The sequence below is a fragment of the Chelonia mydas genome, chromosome 7 (genome assembly GCF_015237465.2).
Source record: "Chelonia mydas isolate rCheMyd1 chromosome 7, rCheMyd1.pri.v2, whole genome shotgun sequence".
In the NCBI taxonomy this organism is placed as follows: domain Eukaryota; kingdom Metazoa; phylum Chordata; order Testudines; family Cheloniidae; genus Chelonia; species Chelonia mydas.
In genome coordinates, this window is record NC_057853.1 from 17,575,330 (window position 1) to 17,597,455 (window position 22,126).

The 22,126-nt window shown below is 45.1% G+C and overlaps 1 protein-coding gene across 2 annotated transcripts; it reads right to left on the reverse strand.

Moving 5' to 3' along the window:
• Positions 1–1,280: 1,280 nt before the first annotated feature.
• Positions 1,281–16,941, reverse strand: OXTR (oxytocin receptor). Of its 2 annotated transcripts, none has more exons than XM_027823706.3 (3): positions 16,699–16,941; positions 15,083–16,349; positions 1,281–3,773 (listed from the first exon to the last, which is right to left on the reverse strand). In XM_027823706.3, exons 2-3 carry the CDS (start codon positions 16,002–16,004, stop codon positions 3,526–3,528), a joined length of 1,170 nt encoding a protein of 389 aa, XP_027679507.2. In that variant the 5' UTR covers positions 16,005–16,349; positions 16,699–16,941; the 3' UTR covers positions 1,281–3,525. The 2 variants fall into 2 exon arrangements, with proteins under 2 accessions (XP_027679507.2, XP_007061334.2); XM_007061272.4 differs by having other exon boundaries at positions 2,811–3,773; positions 15,083–16,346; positions 16,699–16,864.
• Positions 16,942–22,126: the final 5,185 nt, after the last annotated feature.

Below are 22,126 nucleotides of genomic sequence, written 5' to 3' on the forward strand. Positions count from 1 at the left end.
CTCCACTGGCTGGCACATTATGGAGACACTTACAACTGTGCAAAGTGGCACTAAAACTTCATCGTAGCAAAACAATAGCATTTAACACCCATTGTCATCATCAATCATCCTGTCCAATCCTAAAGGGCCATACCCTCCTTGCATCTTTAGCACCACCTGGCTCAGTCGCTAGGTCGGTCCTCAAGGTGGTCTGGCAGGATACTCAATTTTTGGCCATCATTGGCTATCGTATTAATACCCAGTTTTCCCAGATGCAAATCGGGCCCAGGAGGAGAATCAATTCTACTAGGTTTTATACAAAAAGTCAGAGTCGTGGGCAATTTGTAGGGATAGGTCCAAGCCACAAAGTTCAGTCTAAATAATCCTGAGTTATGGGGGTATGTGTGGGTAGGATTTAGGGTTTTAGTTGGGCTTATTATATAAATAAGGACAAGGTTCTGAATTTTCCAAACATTTGGGAAAGATTAGATTTGGGTCTTTGGTTTTGTCCTTTCTCTAGTTTGAACAGGAAACAAGTGCTTTGAAATCTTGCAATTAACTAAATCAGAATCCCACTCCATCAGGCAGTGCACGCTTCGACTCAGTGGGAGTTGTGCATGATAGAACAGTGCAAGACTGGACATCGTCCAACTGGAGTTTTGTGCATGCTAAGATTGCAGGACTAGCCTGGTGCTCAGCTGTCGGACTGAGTCACAGCTATGCAGGGATGAAAGTAACATTAAGCACTTACCGGTGGGGGGTTAGGGAGGCAGCTCTGGGCCCCCAGAAGGGGTGGGGCTGGTGGGGCTCCAGCGGCAATTTAAAGGGCCTGGGGCTCTGGCTGCTGCTGCTTCCCCTCCTTCCCCCGGTCGGCAGTGGCCCTGCTGGTAGGGTCCCTGCCGGCAGGGGGCGGGGCAAAAGGGGCAGTGATGTTAAAGTGCTGCCGAAGTAGTACTTTAACGTCGGCTGCGTATGGGCCGGTACCGGTGGCCTCTTCTTACCGGTACGCTGTACCGGCCTACTTTCACCCCATCAGCTATCTACTTCTGCTTTACACCACCGGAGCTCCACTCAAGGCTGATGGACAATTGCTCCAGGGCCCCAAGCTCAGGGGGCCCCTAAAGCATCTGTAACTGAGATGAAATGGGAGGGTGGGCAGCACACATGATGTACCAGGGACCCAAGTTACTCTCAACAGGCCTGACTCTACTGTAATCAGTGGAGTTGACCCACATAAAACAAGAGTAAACAGTGATGAATGAGAACCTGTATTTCTAGCTGTAGATTTTTTCCCATGATCACAATAAAACCATTAAAATAAAAGTACATTCCTTCCTTTGGGGAGTGCAGAAAGGGGGCAATCTACACATTATCCATTTAAACTCAAGGAAAATGAGAAGAGGATGGAGAAAGTGCAGAACTTCACTGTTCCACCGTTTTAGTGCTTGGGAACAAGCTGGGATCTAAACTCCAAGTTGAACCAATGAGTGTCACGATGCTTAAAAGTCAGTCCCAAGCTACTATTTTAAAAAACTGCCTGAACACCAAAACAAAATCTATAGACCTAAAAGCTGAAAATGGATCAGCTGATGATAATGAAACAGCAAAATTGATAAATATGCAGTATTTATATCCATTGCAAAAATACAGTCAAATCCCTCAGCCCCTCCTTTGTGTGCAGTCATAACTCATGCCTGGTGTCCCATTGCTTTTGGAACTACCTGCATGAGAAAGGATGATGAACATGAGCAAAGCGTTGGCCACTCAGTCCTGCATGATCTCATCTTGCTGCCACTGAATTCAGTGGGGAAAGTCACACTGACTTCACCAGCAACAGGATCGTGCCATAACTATTTGCACTTTTCCAAAGCGGTACCACAGTTGTGCTAGCTTTATGTTTATGTAATACAATGTTGTACAGTTCATAAATGTTTGGTGCATTAGTCTAGAAACAAAAGCATTCCATACAATCTAGATATACTTGTATTTTGTGCATGAAGCATTGTTTCCTCCAAGGTTTCCTTCGTATGCTTTTTTTTTTCACTGTTCCTCTCTTTTCTTCAAGTTGAATTTATCAAATTTTATTTACCAAAAAAAAAATAATCTTTTAACAAATACTCCATGCCATAACCAAGATCGCGTGAATTACATAGCAAGAAAAGTGTATTGGTGTAATACTTCACTGCCTACGTAAACCAAAGAGTAAAAGCCTGGCCACACTGAAGTTTTGTCATTGACTTTAATGGAGCCAGAAGTTCACCCCAAGTTTTTGCCTTAACTAAAGCTTTTGAACACATTCAGCATACATGTTGTTGTACCAGCACCCTGATCTTGTAAGCATTTATGCACATCCTTAAACTGAACCATGTGCATGGTCCCTCTGAAGCCAATGGGACTTACTCACACGCTTCAAGTTAATCATCCGGAGTACGGTGTCCAGTTTTGGGCCCCACACTACAAGAAGGATGTGGAAAAATTGGAAAGAGTCCAGCGGAGGGCAACAAAAATGATTAGGGGACTGGAGCACATGATTTATGAGGAGCGGCTGAGGGAACTGGGATTATTCAGTCTGCAGAAGAGAAGAATGAGGGGGGATTTGACAGCTGCTTTCAACTACCTGAAAGGGGGCTGTTCTCAGTGGTAGCAGATGACAGAACAAGAAGCAATGGTCTCAAGTTGCAATGGGGGAGGTTTAGGTTGGATATTAGGAAAAACTCTTCCACTAAAGAGAGTGGTGAAGCACTGGAATGGGTTACGTAGGGAGGTGGTGGAATCTCCTTTCTTAGAGGTTTTTAAGGTCAGGCTTGACAAAGCCCTGGCTGGGATGATTTGGTTGGAGATTGGTCCTGCTTTGAGCAGGGGATTGGACTAGATGACCTCCTGAGGTCCCTTCCAACCCTGATAGTCTATGATTCTATGTGCATACATAGTTTCAGGATCAGGACCAAAATCCTTACTCAGTCAAAACTCTCTTGATGCCAATGGGGCATTATTGCTGAATAAGGACATATTGGAAGGCCTTAAACCAACCTGGAGCCAAACAGAAATCAATGGAACTGCTTCCATGAATAATACTTTCTTACTGGAGTAAGGCCAGCCCAGGTAGCTTTTACTCTGTGCTATCCCTGTGGTGAAACTCCTCAAAAGTCAATGGAGCTGTACCCACTTATACCAGGGTTGAATTTGGCTCGTCAGCTTCAGTAAGTCTACTCAGCTTTCAGGACAAGCCCCTCAGTTATTATTCAGTCGTTATGCAAAACCTCCATTGACTTGAACACGTGAAGGATTCAAGATCTGGTCCATTGACTTGAACTCCATTAAGCTATCCATTCCGAACTGTGCTTTTGACTACAGCAGTTCTTTTCTTATTCCTGCCTCAGTTAAATAAAGAATTCAACACACACACAACACACATATATATATGTATACATATATAAACCCCGGTCGCCTCCCCACCATATTCTTAATCACAGCTTCTTTACAAATACATATTGAAGATGGTCAGAGTGAAGTAGTGATGTAGTCCATGGAGTGCTGGGACAGTTCTCAGGCTGTGGACGGCTGAGTGAAGCTCTTCTGACTTGAGCTCTTGCGACTCAGGGCAAATGTGGAGGAGTTGCTTTTTTTGCTGATGCTCAGGTCACATCCTTGCCTGGATTTTAAATAATGTGTGGAGCAGCAGAGGAACCGGTGTATAAGGTCGTGGAAGAGATGGCCTGTGAAAAGCATGTAGATCCACGGGTTGCAACAGCTGTTTAAACTTGCTAGGAGCATGGCGATGATAAATGGGGATGCTGCAAGGTAGAAAGCATAGCAGGAAAACAACGTGAAAATGCCATTTGGTGATCTTTAGGCATAGGCAAGAAAACCTGGGCACGTCCAGTGAGAAGAAATTGTGGCTTTTGAAGATCCTGATCCCAGAATCCACCTACATCCTCCCCAACATCCTGGCCTGACTCCCATGTCCCCAGTTGATCAACACACAAATTTGTGGACCCAACTCTCACTGATCTAATGCTACCATGAGAAACCAATAGGATTTCCCCCCAAACCCTTCCATAGTCCAGTGCAAAACAAACTATGTCCCTTTAAGCAAAAATAGCTCAAATGCTGCAAGTGGTAAAAAGAAATTGTGAAAAAACAGGGAAAATAAATCAACTTATGTTTAAGACACATTGTTTTTAAGTCTTCCCCGGGATAGAAATCAATTTTTTCCCATCTCAGTGAATTTCTTGCTCTTTATTTTGTGTTATGCTGAAAAGCAGAGATACACCACTACTCAGCTGCCTGATACCCACTTGCCATTGTCTGATTAGGAAGTGAATAAGCTCTCAAGAAGCTGTCATAGCAAAGAGATAGCTGCTTCCTTGCTTTTGCATCCTTCTACCTATCTTTTTCCCTACTAGCCAATTTAGAAATTACCAGCCATTTTGTGTGCTCAGGCTGTAGCCTGAAAAGGCCTAGATTGCATTTCTAGATCATCAAGGCCATCCGTTCAGATAGCATTTGCTCACATTCAAGCAACCTAATTAGAGAGAGTCTCTTTTAGAATGTGAAAAATCTGTCATTTTTCTTTGACATTTAATTGAACATTTTCATACTCAAAGCTTTGCCATTGGAAATTATGGTTATTTCAAATTTATGTAATGAGGTCTAATTGCATAACCACGATTCTTCAATGAACAGTTAAATCAGGGAGTGGGAGGCAAAGCGGATGCAGGTGTCATTGTACTGGACTCATATGCATCTGATTGATTGTCAGTATTGCAAGCACACAGAATACATGGCTTTCCACCCACAGGTGAGGTTTGTACACTGAAAACACAAGATGAGTGAAGTCTGCCAGTTCAAGAGTGCAGGTTTTTTTCGGGGGGATCCTTTGACAATTATTTTTTAAATGGGGTTCACGCACAGGCATGTTGCTATAAATTACCTACAATGGCTTTCATAATTCGTTGGTCTTCCATCCTAATAATATGCCCATACCAAGAAAGACGCTGAAACCAAATCAGTGCCAATGGAGGCAGTCAGTGTGTTCGGCTACGAATAGCCTCATTGCTGATCTGCCCTGCTACTTAATATGGAGCAGCTGACAATGATGATGAGAGTAAAAATGTCAATACACCACTCTTCAGTCTTCCTCAGCATGACTTACAAAGCATGTTTACCAAGGAATGCTGCTACATGGTCAGGGATCAATAAAATCACCAGCCATGGACAGGGGTGCCAGAACAGGGCGGGTCAGCGGGCCATGGCCCCACCACTTTTTACCTGCTTTAAGGGTGAGCGACGGGGCGGGGGGGGGGAGGGAGGGAACATAGAGCGAGTGGGGAGTGGGGCCTTGGGGAAGAGGCAGGATGAGGATCGGATTTTGCGGGGTGGGGCCATGGTTCAGGCACGGGTGGCCCCCTCCACTTATAGAGAGCTTCTGGTGTTCCTGATTACTGAACATCCAGCCAGACAGTCTTCAGGACATAGCTATAGATTGATCTGGATCTGCAAGGAGGCTACATCCCTGTGGGATTTATTTTGAGAAAGACAAGAACCTACTGTGGCTGAAAGTCATTTAACTCTTATGGGGCCTCATCCAAAGCCCAGTGAAGTTAGTGGAAGTCCTTAGATAAGGCCAACAAAGCCCAAGTAGGATGAAATCTACTGCCCAGCACAGGGCCTGAATATGGGACTGCATAGTAATTCACTCTCCTTGCTCATTCACCCCTTGGCTTTTGTGCTAGATTGGCAACAAGGTTGGGGGCAGGCTCCACTTTTTGTAAAGGAAACACCAAACAGAAATGGAAATTTAAAAAAAAAAACTAGCTAAAGAGTCACTCTCTGACAGGTTTTTTTTACTCTGCTTAATAACATTTCACTACCACTGTCTTCAGTTATGACCTGGGTTGAACCTAAGTCCAATCAGTTCAATGTTTGATCAGACCTTCCTCAGCGCCCATAGCAACTGCATGCCAAAATCATCAAGCAACAGCTAACTGGCATCTAGCCACACACCTCCCTGCCATGGAGTTGCTCCCCAACTTTAACGTATTCCCTCGGCACGGTGCATGGCTCTTTTTGGCAAGGTAAAAATGCAGCTTGGGGGGGGCCTGATACTGTGAGGAACTGAGCACCTTCCACTCCCAACAGTAGAGCTGGTCAAAAGTTCTGGGGAGACGTGTTCTCAAAAAGCTGTTGAAAACCGAGGCGGTTTGGTGTCATTCCAAAGTTTTCACAACTTTTTTCCATTTCTCCATGGAAAATATTTTAAATGAAAAATTTCATATTGAATTTTTGGTTCCTTTACCCCCTTTTCTCACTTTTTTATCCCCCCCCCTTCTTTGGGGAACAAAGTAACACAAAGGGAGGAGTGGAGGGAAAATGGTTTTTTTCCCCCTGTTGGTTACGTGGGGTGGGGGGGAGAGGAAAAAATGGGAAAATTTCCCACCATTCTGAACCAAAGAAAATTTGGCAGGGAAAATGTTCAGAAAATTGTGTTTCAAATTTTAATCCAAAAATGAAAAGGTTTGTCGGCCATGACATTTTGGCAAGAAATTTCAGCATCATAGCAACTCCATTTTTTAACAAAAAAAATTTATTGTAAAAAAAATGTTGATCAGGTCTACATAGTAGGTATTGAGAGTGCTCGACACCCTGTGAATATCTTAGTATATTCCAGGGATCAGCAACTTTTGGCACGCAGGCCCTCAGGGAAAGCCGCTGGCGAGCCAGGATGGTTTGTTTACCTGCAGCGTCCGCAGGTTCAGCCGATCGCAGCTCCCACTGGCCGCGGTTCACCGCTCCAGGCCAATGGGGGCTGCGGGAAGTGGCGCGGGCCCAGGGACATGCTGGCCACTCCTTCCCGCAGCCCCCATTGGCTTGAAACGACAAACCGTGGCCAGTGGGAGCTGCGATCGGCCAAACCTGTGGACGCTGCAGGTAAACAAACTGTCCCGGCTCGCCAGTGGTTTTCCCTGATGGGTCGCATGCCAAAGGTTACTGATCCCTGGAATATTCATTCATTTATAAGTGATATAAAGGTCCTCTGGCAAATGAATATCAGGGGACCTGGGCTACAAATATGCTTTAGGAAAGTAGAGGAGGGCCTTGGTCACAAAACAACAAGGCTGCTTCAAGCACATGGAAATCAGTAGCACTGCCTCTGGAAAATCCTTTGGCCAAAAGGCAGTGCCATTTATAGCCACACATGCAAAATCAAAGGGGAATGAGCTCTCACAGAGAAAGGCACAAACTGATCAGAGGTAGAGTTCCATTACCTTGGCTAGGAGCTGAGGAAGCTTTATCAATGAACATGGATTAAAAAAACCCCACACATTTCACAACTATCAACATGAGTGGCCGCGTAACTTCACTGGATATCTGTTTATAACTGAGATCCTTCCTCTATTTCTTTTTTGCCTCCATAAAAATCAACTTTTTCTTTTCAACTTAAAAGAAAAAAGTTCACAGTTCACCTTTAACCAAGACATATATAAGTCTTGGCCTTGTGATGTCTAGTCCAAGTGGTCATAAGTTAAAGGATGTGTTAAAAGACAGCTAGAGGGAATTGCTTATGGGCTCCAAGCACAAGGGATAAGCTCCATCAGCTTCCTGGAACCACTGGTTAGACTCCAGCCATGGCTCAGGGACCTCTGCAACCTTCTGAAGTTGTTAAGTTGAGCTGAGTTTCATGGAGCTCACTGTGTGGCTTAAAGCTTACTTAAAAGTTGATGTCCCCTCCCTTTTGCATGAATGTTAAAGATCTCACAACGTTTCTTCTAAGAGTTAAGATTTGCATCTTGGTCTTTGGCCAAAATTTCCGCTTCCCTCACTGTTGTGTAGAATACCCTCCACTCCAGAAGTGGGTGCATTCTTGTAGGCCCTGATTCAGCAAAGCAATTAAACAACAGGTAGGGAAGTGCTTTGGGCTCTTTGATGTGAAAGGCAGTATCTACAGGTAAATTATTATTGATTATCATTAATTATTTACTGCTATGAAGTGTTAAAGGTAGCCCAGTATGTAAGGGCTTTAGTATCCCAATATTAATGGGCCCACTGTACTGGAGACATACTTGTAATTCATTCTTATTTAACTCCAGATTAGGAGTGAAAATACGTTGATTAGTTTAAAATGAGTGAGTGACGCTGCTGAGGGGAATGTCCCAATATCCTGACAAATATGATGCAATTTGCTGAGTTGCAGCTTCATATCCATTTACCGATCTTTACAAACATTTACAACTGTTTTCTTTGATATAAAGATTAATATGTCAGATATACTGCATATTAGCTGTAAGGTTTTTCTGTAGGGAAAGAAAGTGATGATGTGTGATTTGAATGACACCCTAAACTGATTCAGATGTTGTCTGTTCTGATCTGCCGTGATATAACGCCAACATACATTTACCCAGACCATTTCCAGCATCAACAAAAGGGAACATCTGCTGCCAGAACAGAAAATATTCATGTCATGAAAATGGCTGCAAAATTCCAAAGCATTATGAATTGTTTGTACTGGGCAATGTAGGAAAAAGTTCTCCACAATGAACTGACTGCAGCTGTATGAGCCGGGACTGTGCTCACACTTCAAACTGAAATAGACAAAGGAGAATTGGGAGGTTTTGTCACCCCGTCAATATAGCACAGCATTGGGACTAAGGAGACCTCGGTCATATGCCCAGCTCTGCTATTGGACTCCTAAGTTATCTTGGGCAAGTCACTTCACTGCTCTGTGCCTCGGTTTCCCCATCTATAAAATGAGGATTATTATATTTGCCTCCTTTGTAAACCACTTTGAGCTCTACTGATAAAAAGTGCTAGATAAGAAGTAGGTATTCATTATTATTATTAACTGTAGGGTACAGTCTAGTCAGGGAATGGGTGAGATCTCTATGAATCTATTCCATCTCTTATTTCTATTAACTTAGTAGCTCTCCCAAGCTAAGTGGGGCTGGGCCCAGCCAGTACTTAGATGACAGATCTGCACGTACGGCAAGAAATGTTGGTGGGTCTGTAGTTCCCTTGTTCTCTCTCACTCACAGCTGACCCAGTGTTCCCGCAACTGAGAATGATGTTGAGCAATCAGCCACATGGGAGGGGGCACTAAGCTGCTGCTATGGGTCCTGTCTTTCAGGTACAACACAAAACCCCGGTCCATCATATAAGGAGGCAAGTGGCATGAAACAGGCATTTTCTGAAGGGCATGGAGCAAGAAGAACTGTGTTGGACCTAGACCAAATCTCCCATACCCAGATCTCCACCCTGAACATTGGGGAAATTAATGTTTTCCCAGCTGGGCCAATTCTCTCTTTCTGAAAAGGACCAGGCTAATCCCCCAAGATCTAACCCCCCCGAAATGGTGAAAATTTTCTGGAGCATAAAGTTACTCAGATGTTGAAGTGTTTGCTTACTTTTTACTACAGCCCCATTTAAATATAGGTTAAGACATAGGACACACCACACAAGCCTATGAAACATGTTTAAAAATTACACTATATGGTGTAACCACAACAAGAGATTCAAACAGATGAATATTTTAAAAACACATATAACTGCTTTTGGAAATTCCCTGGCAAATATGTCTAACCAGTGGGACTCCCAGGAGGAAGATGCAACCATGAAAAAGGACTCAAAGCTGTGGTCTGAGTAGAGCGGCGTGTCGTAACACTAAGTAATGTAAATCACAGAAAAATATAGTAAGGAGGGGAGTGCATAGTCCCAGGCTGTGAAGTTAGTAAATAATATGGGTCGGGCAACATATGTATGTGTGTGTGGAGGTGGGGGTGTATTTCGAGAACATCCTTATTTCACTTGTTCTTTTTTGAAGTGAAGTCAATAGGACTCCTCATGTGTGGATAGTTTCTCATGTACCTAAATGTTTGCAGGATCAGAACCCAAATTAGTAATGTATTAAACTAGCAAAGGACCTTTTAATTTCTTTCTTTAGGGCCCAGTCTTTCATTCCTTACACACTCCAAACTTCCACACCATAGGGAGTTGGGTCTGTTCAAGTGATGCAGGCTCAGGACCCTTTTAAGCCTCATGACCAATGCAATAAGACACAGCAAAGCATAGCACACACAGCAGTTGCAGAGGAGCCAAACAGATTGCTTTGATATTGGGGGTCATTCATTCCTATTTACTCTATCAAATTATCAGCAAGGTACTGGAGGGAAGAGCATTGTTTGTTTAATTCAGTGTAAAGGGAAGTCAGTTGAGTTAGCGACAGAGACCCCTGAAAAGTAAAAGAAAATTCTAAACTCTTGCCTTAGATTGTAAACTCCTTGGGGCAGGGACTCTCTCTTTTTTCTGTGTTTATATAGTGCCTAGCACAATGGGGTCCTGATCCATGACTGGGGCTCCAAGGTGCTAACACAACACAAATAATTAATAATAATAATAATTGATAAAGTATTTAATCTAAGTTTACATAGGAGAACTGCACCATGATGAAAGGAAAATCTGACTTCAGAGGAAAAGGTTTTCCAACTTTCCTCTGGAGAACAAAGGCAGAGATTTTGACCCTGTGCATTATAGCTGGATCTTATTTATCAGGAACGTGCAATTAATATCCACTCTACCATTCATACTGGACAAGTTTCTAAACAAAGTAGTCCGGTCACATCCTACAGGTGGCAATATAACTCCATACGTGGCAGCCTGCTCATCTCAATAGGTTTCAGCATCATGCAAAATGACAAAGAAATGTTTTGCTTCCACGACAAAATTAAAAGTACGCTTCCCCTTCCATAGAGAGGCATCAAGGGGAAACACTAGAAGGTGACAGTGACCGGCTTACATCAATTTAGAGTGACACTGCATACCCCTCACTGTTTACATACAGTGCAAACACACTCAGAGAAGCAGTTGCGGATTTTTCCTCTTCCAAGACCAATAACTCATTTATATGTTTGATAATTTCTCAGACAGACTTTTCAAACAGACTGCAGGTTTTGGAGCCCTGGAGACAATTTGCACGTGGACAATTTAGGATTAATTTGGAAAACATTTGACATTTGTTTGTTTGTGGCCCTTTCCAGATCCCATGATGATGGCTTGCCACATGGCGGCTGATAAACATTTTATTCATTAAGAAACAGCGCATCATGCTGCCTTTTTAAACATGTTTCCTTCCCCCAAACATCTGGCCCAATTGTGTGTTCAAGCAGTGGGCTTTGCTTGCTGTTTGTTGACTTCTGCAATTTGCGTACATCATGAAAACCTTGCCAGCTATTTGTGACGTATTCCCTTTCTTTTACTCTTATGCCCCAGAAACCCAGGGACATTGTGCAATGGCACACAGCTCCGTTACATTTTGATTGATTGTTACACCTCTCTGCACACGTCTCTTGAATCCTTCCTTCCAATGAACTACACTCCTCTGCTCAAAGAGGCAAAAATCCAGAAAACGGTGCACAGAACTGCAGAGACAAAACATCTGGCAAAACAGACACCTAACCCTTTGGAGCCTAATTCATTCTCAAATAGATATCAGCTAGAACAGGGATCGGCAGCCTTTGGCACGTGGCAAGTCAGGGAAATCCGCTGGCCGGCCGGGATGGTTTGTTTACCTGCAGCATCCACAGGTTCGGCCGATCGCAGCTCCCACTGGTCGTGGTTCATCATTCCAGGCCAATGGGGGCTGCGGGAAGTGGCGCAGGCTGAGGGATGTGTTGGCCACCGCTTCCCGCAGCCCCCATTGGCCTGGAACGGCAAACCGCGGCCAGTGGGAGCTGCGATTAGCCAAACCAGCAGACGCTGAAGGTAAACAAACCATCCCAGCCGGCCAGCAGATTTCCCTGACGGGCTGCATGCCAAAGGCTGCCAATCCCTGAGCTAGAATCTGGGTAATTTCCAAGGACCTGGGGGAAACCACTAGGGGGTACTATGCGAGAGAGCAGGTAGATTTTTAGAATCAGTTGGAGGTGAGCATGTGTTGGGTTTGCTGAGTCTGTCCCACCCCACCACCATCACCTGGTGAAAGCCTTACCTCTACTTTCAGCTCCTGCTGTGCCCCCTCCCCCATTCCTCTTTGCTGACTTTCCAAACTGCTCTATCCGATTTAGACGCAGCAGTAGCAAGGGAAAGGGGCATGAATCAGGAGCTAAGACTAGTGACTAAGAAGTACCCCAAAGAGAGACAGCACCAGCACCGCAGCCAAGTAGGTTGGAAGCATGAATTACTCTACTCACCCAGCAGTGCTGTTTCAACTGCTGGGACTTGGCAGAGAGTTCAGAAGGGGGGTCTTATTTTGTTTAAGGGAGAAAGCAGAGTGAAAAGGGAGGCAAGGGGCTTGCTTTGTGGTGGAAACGTTATATCCACTGGGTTCAAAGTATCCCAGACAGCTAGGTAATGAATCAGTTATGTGTGCTGGGTGCTGTGTCCCCCTTGAGTTACTGCCCCTCATCAAGGCTAAGAGCCTACTACTGCTGCTAGCTAAGGGAGTTATTCCTTTAGCTCAAGTGGTAGAAATGTATGCTTTGGAGAAGGAAGTCACAGGTTCAATTCACAATTTTGACCCTGCTAAGTGTTACTACCATTCACTGTTCCTCATCTAACTCACAAGAGGTTTTCCCCCTGTGCCATTAGATCCTATTATATATTGGATGCTTTTGCTAAAATAACATCCTTTGCTGTAGACATAAAACCTGGCTCCCAGGCCCGATGTGTGAATGAAGGCAGAGCATGTTAATAACTCATCCTGGTTAAAGCCTGCTTCTTCTCAGGTAAAGCACCACAGTACCGATCATTTGACAGAGTGCATGAGAATGAGTGGCACAAACAGGCAGGCTTGGAAAGCAACGTGTAAGCAATCGTCCATTCTGAATTTGAGTCACAATCTACAATTCTATCCTGTTCTGAAAGGGAGCTCACCAACGTGACAGAGAGTTTTGTTTGCGAGGGCCTCATTAGCAAACCCTTCTTAGCAGATGTTTAAAATAAAATGAAAGGAAATAAGGACCCTTCTTATCCCATTAGACAGCTACAAAGCAGATGTAATTACTAGTGTGAAAAACCAAGACAAATGCAATGAGCAGCTGGGCAGGACAAAGTTCCCATGGGATAATCCCTCCACCAGCAATAAGGAGAGTAGAGAGAAGACAGAAGAGCTGCAGATACATACATTGAGGCATAGCCTCTGTTTCAGATTTACTGGGGACATATAAAAATCTCCCATGGGGGAGGGGGGTTCAGTTTTTACACAAAGTAATTTATCATTGAAATGAGCTTGCCCAAAGGAGGGAGAGGAGCATCTTGTGTGAAGGCAGGAGCTGCATTGCCCTACGGACAGCTATGAAGTCAGCTACCAAGGAGCAGGCTCTTCTCCAGTAGCATTAGAGTGTCCACTTAGCAGTTATTTTTCCATCATGTTTATTTTACACCCCCCAAACCAAGCAAAGGTGCTAGCCCTCAGCAAGGACTCTGGCCAGGCCGAGTTTCTGTTGATCTGGTGAAAAACTGCAGTTCCCAAGATATATTTCTTTCACTCTCCCCTACCTCAAAAAAGGACTGACAGGATTTTCCTCAAACTTTCCAATTCCATTTTAGAGCACAGAGTGAGTATAGGAAGGGTCAGCCCGAAGGGGAAAGTGGTTTTGAAAGTACTGAGAAAACAGGGAGTTGTAATGGACTTTATTGCCTGTTATCAGCCTTAGCTACTGCAGCATTCCTGTATGAAAAATGGCACTTCGTCCTTTGAAAAATGTTTTCTTTCCAACTAACTAATAAATCATTGGAACATTAAGGGAAATGTGCTGCCTACAGCCAACATCAAAGAGCATCGCAGTGAGTGTAGAGAATGGAGAGAAGAGAGAAAGGGAGGGGAGGGAAGAAAGGGAGGAAGGAAGAAAAAAAAGAACAGAGTAAAAATGAGAGGAGAGGAGAGAGAAGAAAGGGGCATTGAAAAGGAAGAGAAGATGCTGGGGAATGTGAGAACGAGATATCAAACCAGCTGGTTTCAGGGTTTCTCAACCCCACCCCCCCCACCCCTGAGAGCCGATGCTCTGTGCTGTTGATACGTTTAATGTTATTCATGGCCAGTACCTGATATTTTTAAAAACCCAGCACTCAGAAGTATATGCCTGCAAAGCACCACAGAAATTAATGGGAAAGCCATCTCTAGGCATTATTATTAATGAAGCTTGATGCCTGTAAATGACCTTGAATTTACACTACGAAGAAGGTGCCCAGTACAGGTGAGCGGGGGACAAATATTCTGTTTTGCAGCAAATTCCGAGGTTTGTACGTTTGTTCCACATTGGAATGACAACCAAACCTCTCAAACTATTTTTTTGCAAAAACAGATTTGTGTTGGAACATCCAGCTTTGCACTGAAACTGGAGCTTTTCTGTCTAGGAAAGGGGTGAATTGATGATTAAGGCCCTGGCCTAAGGTGTGGCAGACCCATTTTCCAGTCCCTTGACTGCCCGATTCAGAGCAGAGTTTTTCAGATCATTACCAATCAGGCGATGCTGAGACTTGAACCTGAGTCTCTCTGTTAGTGCCCTAATCACCAGGCCATAAAGTGTGAGAGAGTCTCTCCCTGTCTCCCTGCTTAAAACATCATCCAAACCAATGCATCTCCTCAAAATGCTTCAGCTTCGGCTAAATGAAATGTCTCCAGAAAGGTTCCATGTGCCTAGCCCAAGGGCTCCCCAGGTCCCCAGCCTGGCTCCCTGACACACCTAACCCTGCAGAGTGCCATTTCAGCAGACATGCTCAGGCGGCTATAGCTATGCCCTGCTGACAGACAAAAGAGGAAAGTGCACATCGTGTGTGACTGAGAATTGCCTTGGCAAACAGGGAGGGAAACTGTTTTCCAGGTTTCAGTTCAAGACCCCAAGGACCTGATTCTAGTTCCTTATCCCCCAGAAAGCCAGGAGTGACTCCAATGAAGTGTTAAAACTGCATGCCTTGGATCAGATGCAAGTCATCAGTTTTTCTCCTTTCAGCACCCTAGTGAGCCTTGATTCAGACTGAAATCTCTCTACCGCCCCCATCACCTCTGGAATGGTTGTTTTGAAGCCTACTGATGGATTAATTATTAGTCACCAACACTAAATATTACATACAAATATATATTTTCTATATATGAAATGAGGGAGAACTTTACCTTCTTTGGGAGCATTCTTGTCCCACACAGACCACATCTGCACAAAAAAAAAAGGAGTCCAGCACACTATGAAAGCTAAGACTATGATGAAGGTCATTTTGACTGTCCGGATCTTGGCTTTAGAAATTAGCTTGATGCTGCTGACCCTGGAGAGGGCTGCCCCGCTGGAGGACAGGTTTATGTTGGTCTCGTGGGCTGTTTTTAACTTCACGTTCTGCCAGATTTTGAAGCTGATCAAGCCATAGCAGACGCTCAGCATCAGCACAGGGATAATGTAAACAGTCAGCGTTATCCAGGTGATATATGCTTTGGCTCCCCAGGGCTGGATGAAATCTGCCCAGCAATCATACACCCCATTGCCCACATCCCGCAGGGAAAATATGTGGATCTGGGGGATGCTGACCAGCAGGCATAGCAGCCAGGTGAGGAGGACAGATACCCGGTCAGACCTCCTGTGCAATGACCTCAGGGGCTGACAGATGGCCAGGCACCGGTCCAGGGACATCAGCAGGAGCATGTAGGTGGAAGCAAACATCCCCACCACCTGCAAGTACTTGACCAGCCGGCAGAGGAAATCCGGCCCATAGAACCTGAAGGTGATGTCCCAGATGAGTTGGGGCAGAACTTGGAAAATGGCCACCACCAGGTCAGCGATGCTCAGGTGCTTCATGAAATAGTACATGCGGGAGTGCTTGTGCCGGGTGGTGTGGATGGCCAGCAGCACGCACAGGTTGCCAGTCAGAGCAAGGAAGAGGATGAGGCAGAGCACCGTCACCTCCACCTTGGCCATGTCCTCATTCCTCTTCAGGGGATCAGTGGTGCTGTTGACCCCATAAGTCTGGTTCTCAAGGCTCAGGCTGCAGTTGATCAGTGAGCCGTTGATAGTCCAAAGGTCGGTCCCTTCCAGGGACAACTTCTCCATGGCCAGCCCCTTCCCATGCAGCACTTCGCACCAACAAGGGTTTCAGTGGGGGTCTCCTGTGCAGTGTCTCCCCTTCACAGCCTCCCCTTGCAGGAGACCATGGTTTTCAGCTCTTCTCTCCTGCCTCTGGAACTCCCCTTCCCCCTATTTCTTTTCTTGTCTCTTCCCAAGTTTTGATTCCTTTCCCTCTCTGTTGGTTTCAGTAGTGGTGACCGCTGGCCTGGGAGCTTGTCCTCTCTTCCTTCCGGATGAGCCAAGGGGAGCCAGTCTCAGTGCTCCTGAGGCAGAGATAGTCCTAGCATCCAAATCCACCTTGTCCCCTCCGAAGGCACTTGGCGTGTCCTCCTCAAACAGAAACAAATCAAGGGAGGGCACATTACAAGCAAACCAATGTCACTGTCCCATCTCAGTAGCAATATCTCTCCCTCCCCATCCCCTTCAGAGTCACTGCAGGGCCTTCCCAGAGCATTGCTTTTTTCCTACTGAAATCTACATGTCAAGAACCTCTCAATCATTTCCCCCTCATTCACTTCACAGCAACAACCAGCCAGGAGAGTAGGACACGGAATTCCCTCGCCCACTTGCTGTGAGTTTTTCCATCTTCATGTGAAATAGCCACAAGCAGAGCTGGGGACGTGAACCAATCAAAAATACTGCTAACGGAACAGATCAAAATTAAAAGGTGCCTTCTTACCTTCCTCCGCTACCTCCTTTGGCAGCTCCCAGCTTTCCTCCTTGAAGTTGCTGTTTTCTGCTTAAAACACAAGACCAAGGAGTTGCTTTCTCAGAAGAGTTCAGGAGAGAAGCCCCCACTGTGAGACTGTCTGGCTGCTCCACAACTTTGCTCTCAAATGAATCCAGAAGGCGAGAAAGCAGGGAAGTGGGGGAGGAGGAAAGGAGACTGGAGTCAGCCCTTCAGGAGTCACTCATTATGGATCAAATATGCTGCTGCTGGGGTCGATACATACTGTACAATTGCTTCATTTATAGTTCTGTCCCCTAGGTGGCGAAAGAGGCCACTACTTCATCTGCTCATCTAAAGAATAGCTTACAGAATTGGGAACTGGGTGCTGATTTCAGTTACACTGGCATAAATCTGGAGCAACTGCTCTGGGTGTTAGGCTGGATTTACAATGTGGGTAACAAAGGCATTAAAGTAAATGTTAACATTTCCCTCTTTAGTTATAGTTGCTCTGTCTTGTGCTACATTTTAATCAGTTATAAAATAAGGTTATTTCCTCCTCTCCCCAGTCCCCCCCCCCCCCAGGTGTATTTAATTGTTTAGCACAGTGGAACACATCAGAATGTATTATATCTGGGCACACAGTCTTCCAGATAAGTGGTAAAAACAGTTTTAAGTAAATGATCAAATAAAATAACGAATAACATTGGCTGTAACATTTTCCCTGTTATGCAGAGCCCTGGATTGATTGATCCTCACAGCAGCACCCCTGTGACATAGGTAAATCATGTTCTCCTCCTTTTACATATACATACCGGTATATGTAAATAGCATCCATGCAATGGAGTTGCCCAAAAAATAATGCTCCAGGTTAAACACAAGTCAGCTGCAGTGTGTAACTTTATTTATCTGCTTTAAACTGTTTGTTTCAAACGATGCCTTGAATGTTTTTGTTGCTTTACTCTTGTTTCTGTCTCTGGCTATCTTTGTTAACTAGGTGTCAGAATTGCTCCCCAGACTTCGGATGGCTGGCAACAGTGAAAAGCATATGAGGAAACTGGAAGTGAAGAGGAGCTGTTGTTTTCTTGAAGTAAAAAATTAGGGTTGTGGTGAAACCTTTGACAAGTACCCCCATCTGTTACAACAGGCTGGAGCTGCAGATTAACTATCCTCTTTTGTGTTGATAATCAGACAACATAAATGAATGTCAAACACTAATGAAAAATGCATTTCATAACTACATTGTTTACTGAATATGGGGATGGGGGTACACTACGGCTCTGGGGGATTTATGGTTGCTTTAGAAGCAGATTGCAGTTCAGCTCCCAGAACGGCTGTTTCCGGGTCTCTTTCATTTACTCTGATCTGCAACCACAAGAGGTAGAGTACCAAGTTTAAACATGGAGCTCAGGTCTGGACTATTTGACAATATTGTTCAAAAAAATTAAAAACTGGGACCCTTTCGAGCAAGATTTTTAGAGTAATAACTTGCTGCTACAAAATAAGAACAAACACTTTCTTTTTTAATGTCTGCTGGCATCACCACTGCTAGCTTCTGTCTCAATATGAATACTTCACAGAATGGAGGGTTTTTTTCCTCCAGCAAATTAGAGCCAGATTTTTAAATATATTTAGCTACCCAGGTGCTTTTGAAACTCCCATTAGATTCCTATCTGCATCTTTAGGCACCTAAATACCTTTAAAAATCCATCCCATAGGCCCAAATCCTCCAAGACATGTAGGAACCTCACTCCCTTTGATGATCTGGAGTTTGTAAAAGCTATCAGAGATGTTCTTTTGCTCAAAGTGAATGCTAATGACACTTGTTCAAAGTTTCTTGCTGAACTCATCTAGACACTCATTTCTTCTAACTTCTACAGCCTCTTCCCTCCAAGCACTGTTCATTACCCTGAATACTCATTCCACGGGATTGCTTTTTCCTGATAAAAACATAGTGATTTCTATTTAGAATACACCTAGATTAAACATTTTGTAGTTATCTTACAAAGAAAATGTTTTGGGGACCTTTAAGTCCATGAGAGATGTAGAAATTCTAAGTGGGCTAGTATTTTGGCATGCTTTTCCCTTATGTTCTTCCTCCTTATGTAATAATCTCTCTGGCATCATTGAAGAGAGTGTTATGAAAACCACGCACAATGCTTTTTTCACCGTTCTTCCTTTTCCAGGAGAGTTTTGTAAAGAGGAAATGACATTGGATGAAATCTTGATGTCAATGGGACCTTTGCCATTGACTTCAGTGGGTCCAGGATTTCATCACATGTGTTTTGCTGCTTTAGCATTATTTGCAAGATATAGAATGCTGGCAGTCATTGGCTGGTGATGGGATGTGGGTCATTCCAGAACTTATCTAACATTCCTTTGTGTTCTAGTCTAGTTTATTGCACAACCTTTTCCTGTTGAAGGGAAGGTAATTGCATGCTTCTTAGGATTGCATTTTGGGAGGTAAAACACAGCATGATGAGTTTTCATTGTCTCCTTTTCACATAGCAGTTCCTGATCAGTTTTATTTGTGCTGCTTATTTGCCAGGTAGGGAAATGAGGGACCTTTCTTTGTTGGTGGTGAGGAGGGGGAAGTTAAGACATCGCTAATATAGTCAAAACATTCCAATGGCATCATGCAGTGGTGAGCCCAAGATTGATTATACATGCAAAACACAACCATGTAGTTCATATGAAGAGCAAATTCGGGGTTCGAGCTCTGCTTCCTGAACAGAAAGCGCAGAAGTTTCATTCTTAACAGGCCATCATAAAGGTACCAGCATTTCAGCGGTAGGTGAGTGCGCCAGGCCGCTATGGGCCAGATTGAGACCCTTCCTGTGTGCCCATAAAGTGCCCCCTTACTCCTTCATTCTAGAGGAGACCAGCCTCTCCATGGAGCTGCTACTCCTCCTCCCATGAATGTGGGTGGATCCAGGTTTCTTCCTCCCCAAGGTACTTACCAGCATATCTGAGCCAACCAGGTACAGATCTGACAGATTATTTTTACCTGGAACCAGACTGTGACTGAGTCTGCTCCTGAGGCAGCGAAACAAGATGGTGCCCCTCACGCAGGGCTTGCGGCAAAGCCACACGCCAGCTCTACATACGCTAGGAGCCCAGATTCTATGGTGATGAGGAGCATTTAAGTGAGATAAATTGATATATAGATACACAGGACCAGAGTCTGTTGCCGGGTACCCCCCATGATAATGGAGGCAATGAAGACACTCAAGATTTACATCCACATAGCTGAGATGAGGCTCTGGCCCCCACAAACATGCTTTGGGCTCCTCCAGGATATACACATGTAAGCAGCTGTGATTAATGGAGGGAACAGCTGGAAGAGAAAACTGTGTTTCAAAGTCATTAAGTGACCAAATGGCGGGTGTTATCTTCAAGCCAATAAAAGATAATGCGCTGATCACAGAGGTAATGAGCTCAGGCCTCCCTAGTACAAAATCTAACGACACTTATATAACTCCAAACTGCAATCAGCTGATGGGCTGGAATTAGACAATAACAACTGGGAAGATTCATAAAGGGAACCAGATGGGGAGCACACACAAGGAATTAGAGGTGCCAACTTTCTCATTTCCCTGGGGGTGCTCCACCCCCACTCCAGCCCTTTGCCCGAGGCCCCCCCTCCTCTTCCTGCTCTGTTTTGCTCCACCTCTTCCTTCCCCCACTCCTCCCTTGCCTCCCCCTCCCCCCACCTCCTACATGCTGCTGAACAGCTGATCACCGGCAGGCGGGCGGGAGGCGCTGGGGGGAGCAGAGGAGCTGATCGGTGGGGCCGCCGGTGGGTGCTGAGCACCCGCTATTTTTTTCCCATGGGTGCTCCAGCCCCGGAGCACCCACGGAGTCGGTGCCTATGCAAGGAATATGTTAAAGAAGATTCCACAAAGGCTAGAGGTGCATAAAACAAGAGCAAACCAACTTCACCTCCAGCTAACAGGGGAAAGGAAGAAACTGCTTCAGCGGGCAGATTAGTCCATAATTATCCACTCAGGGGTTTCTGACTCCTGAGTCTGAAGCAGCTGGTCCTGGCCACAGCCCTGGACAGGATACTGAACCAGATGGACCTCCAGATTGGGCAATTCCTATTCTCCTAACAGCCAGTGACTCTTTCTGCTAGGCACTGTACAAACCTATAGCAAGATGGAGAATAAGCTACTCAGGACAAGGACTCTAAGTATATAACACATAAAGGTGGGAGGGGAAACTGAGGGACAGAGAAGGGCTGTGACTTGCCTAGGGTCACATAATAACATAGTGGCAGAGCCAGGAACAGAACCCAAGTCTGCTGAGGCCCAGTCCAGTGTCCTAGCCATTGAAACACACTACCTCTCAGAGGCTGTGATGGACACACATTATTTATAAATGCCAAAACAAATAAAGTATCCCCTTGATGGAAAGTCTAACATGAATCTAATCTCAGAGCAGTAATTCAGGAAAGCGTCAGGATGGAATGAAGCACTGCCACTTATTAGATCCAGCGAGCACCCAAGCTAGCACCTGGATTGCGTGTTTCTCCCTACATATATGTCTTTTCAGTATGTTCATGGCTGGGGATTGCGGCAGTGCCTCCAGTTAGGCCTGCTCACACAATAATTCTCTTTTTCACAGTGGAATTTCAGCTACCTGAGCCTGCCTCAGAGCTACTTTGTACTCCCTGGGTTTTCTGAGCCTGTTAAATCCCTAATTATGTGAGGTCCACCTCTTCCGTACGTCATGTGATAACAACTCCATTTGAGCCAGAGCAGTCTGGGGATAACTGCATTCGATTTAACAAGCAGTGACAGTTCAGGCATGAAAATAAAAAAGAAATCTCTGTAGCACTATCGCGATCCGTAAACCAGGCGCCTGTCAACACCATGTGCCACCAGCGCAGAATTACGTTCTTCCTGTGCGTGATCAACCGGTGCTCCTCCGCTGCTTTCAAATATCCAACGCGGAGCAGAGCTTCAACTCCGGGCTGCAAACACAGCATGTTTATTCCTCGTGTGATGGAGGGAGAGAGGGGGCATACTCATATTTCATAATCAGTCTCCTTGCCCTTAACCTTGCCTTTAATCATTTTCTAACCTTTTCCCTGCCCCAGCCAGCTCAGTGGTTTGGACTGACTTGAGGGAAGCTCTGCATGAGGGCAGGAGTCCGCACGCACATGGAGCCAAATTCAGGATCAGGATTTGTGTTGTTGCCCTTTCCCAGCACCCTTAATAGGTCGCTTGTCCTCTTAGCCAGTCAGCTCTGCAGCCTGTGGATACTGATCAAGATTGTCTCTTGGCTCAGAGATGAGGGTGTGTGGGTGAGGTGTGTTAAGGGTCGATTGCAGCTCCCTGATTCTCAGGGCCAGCCTCAACCACACTGCAACTTACAGCTGTAAATTGCACTTAATGGATCCTATGCCAATGGAGGACTGGCATCATGGAGCCCCTCC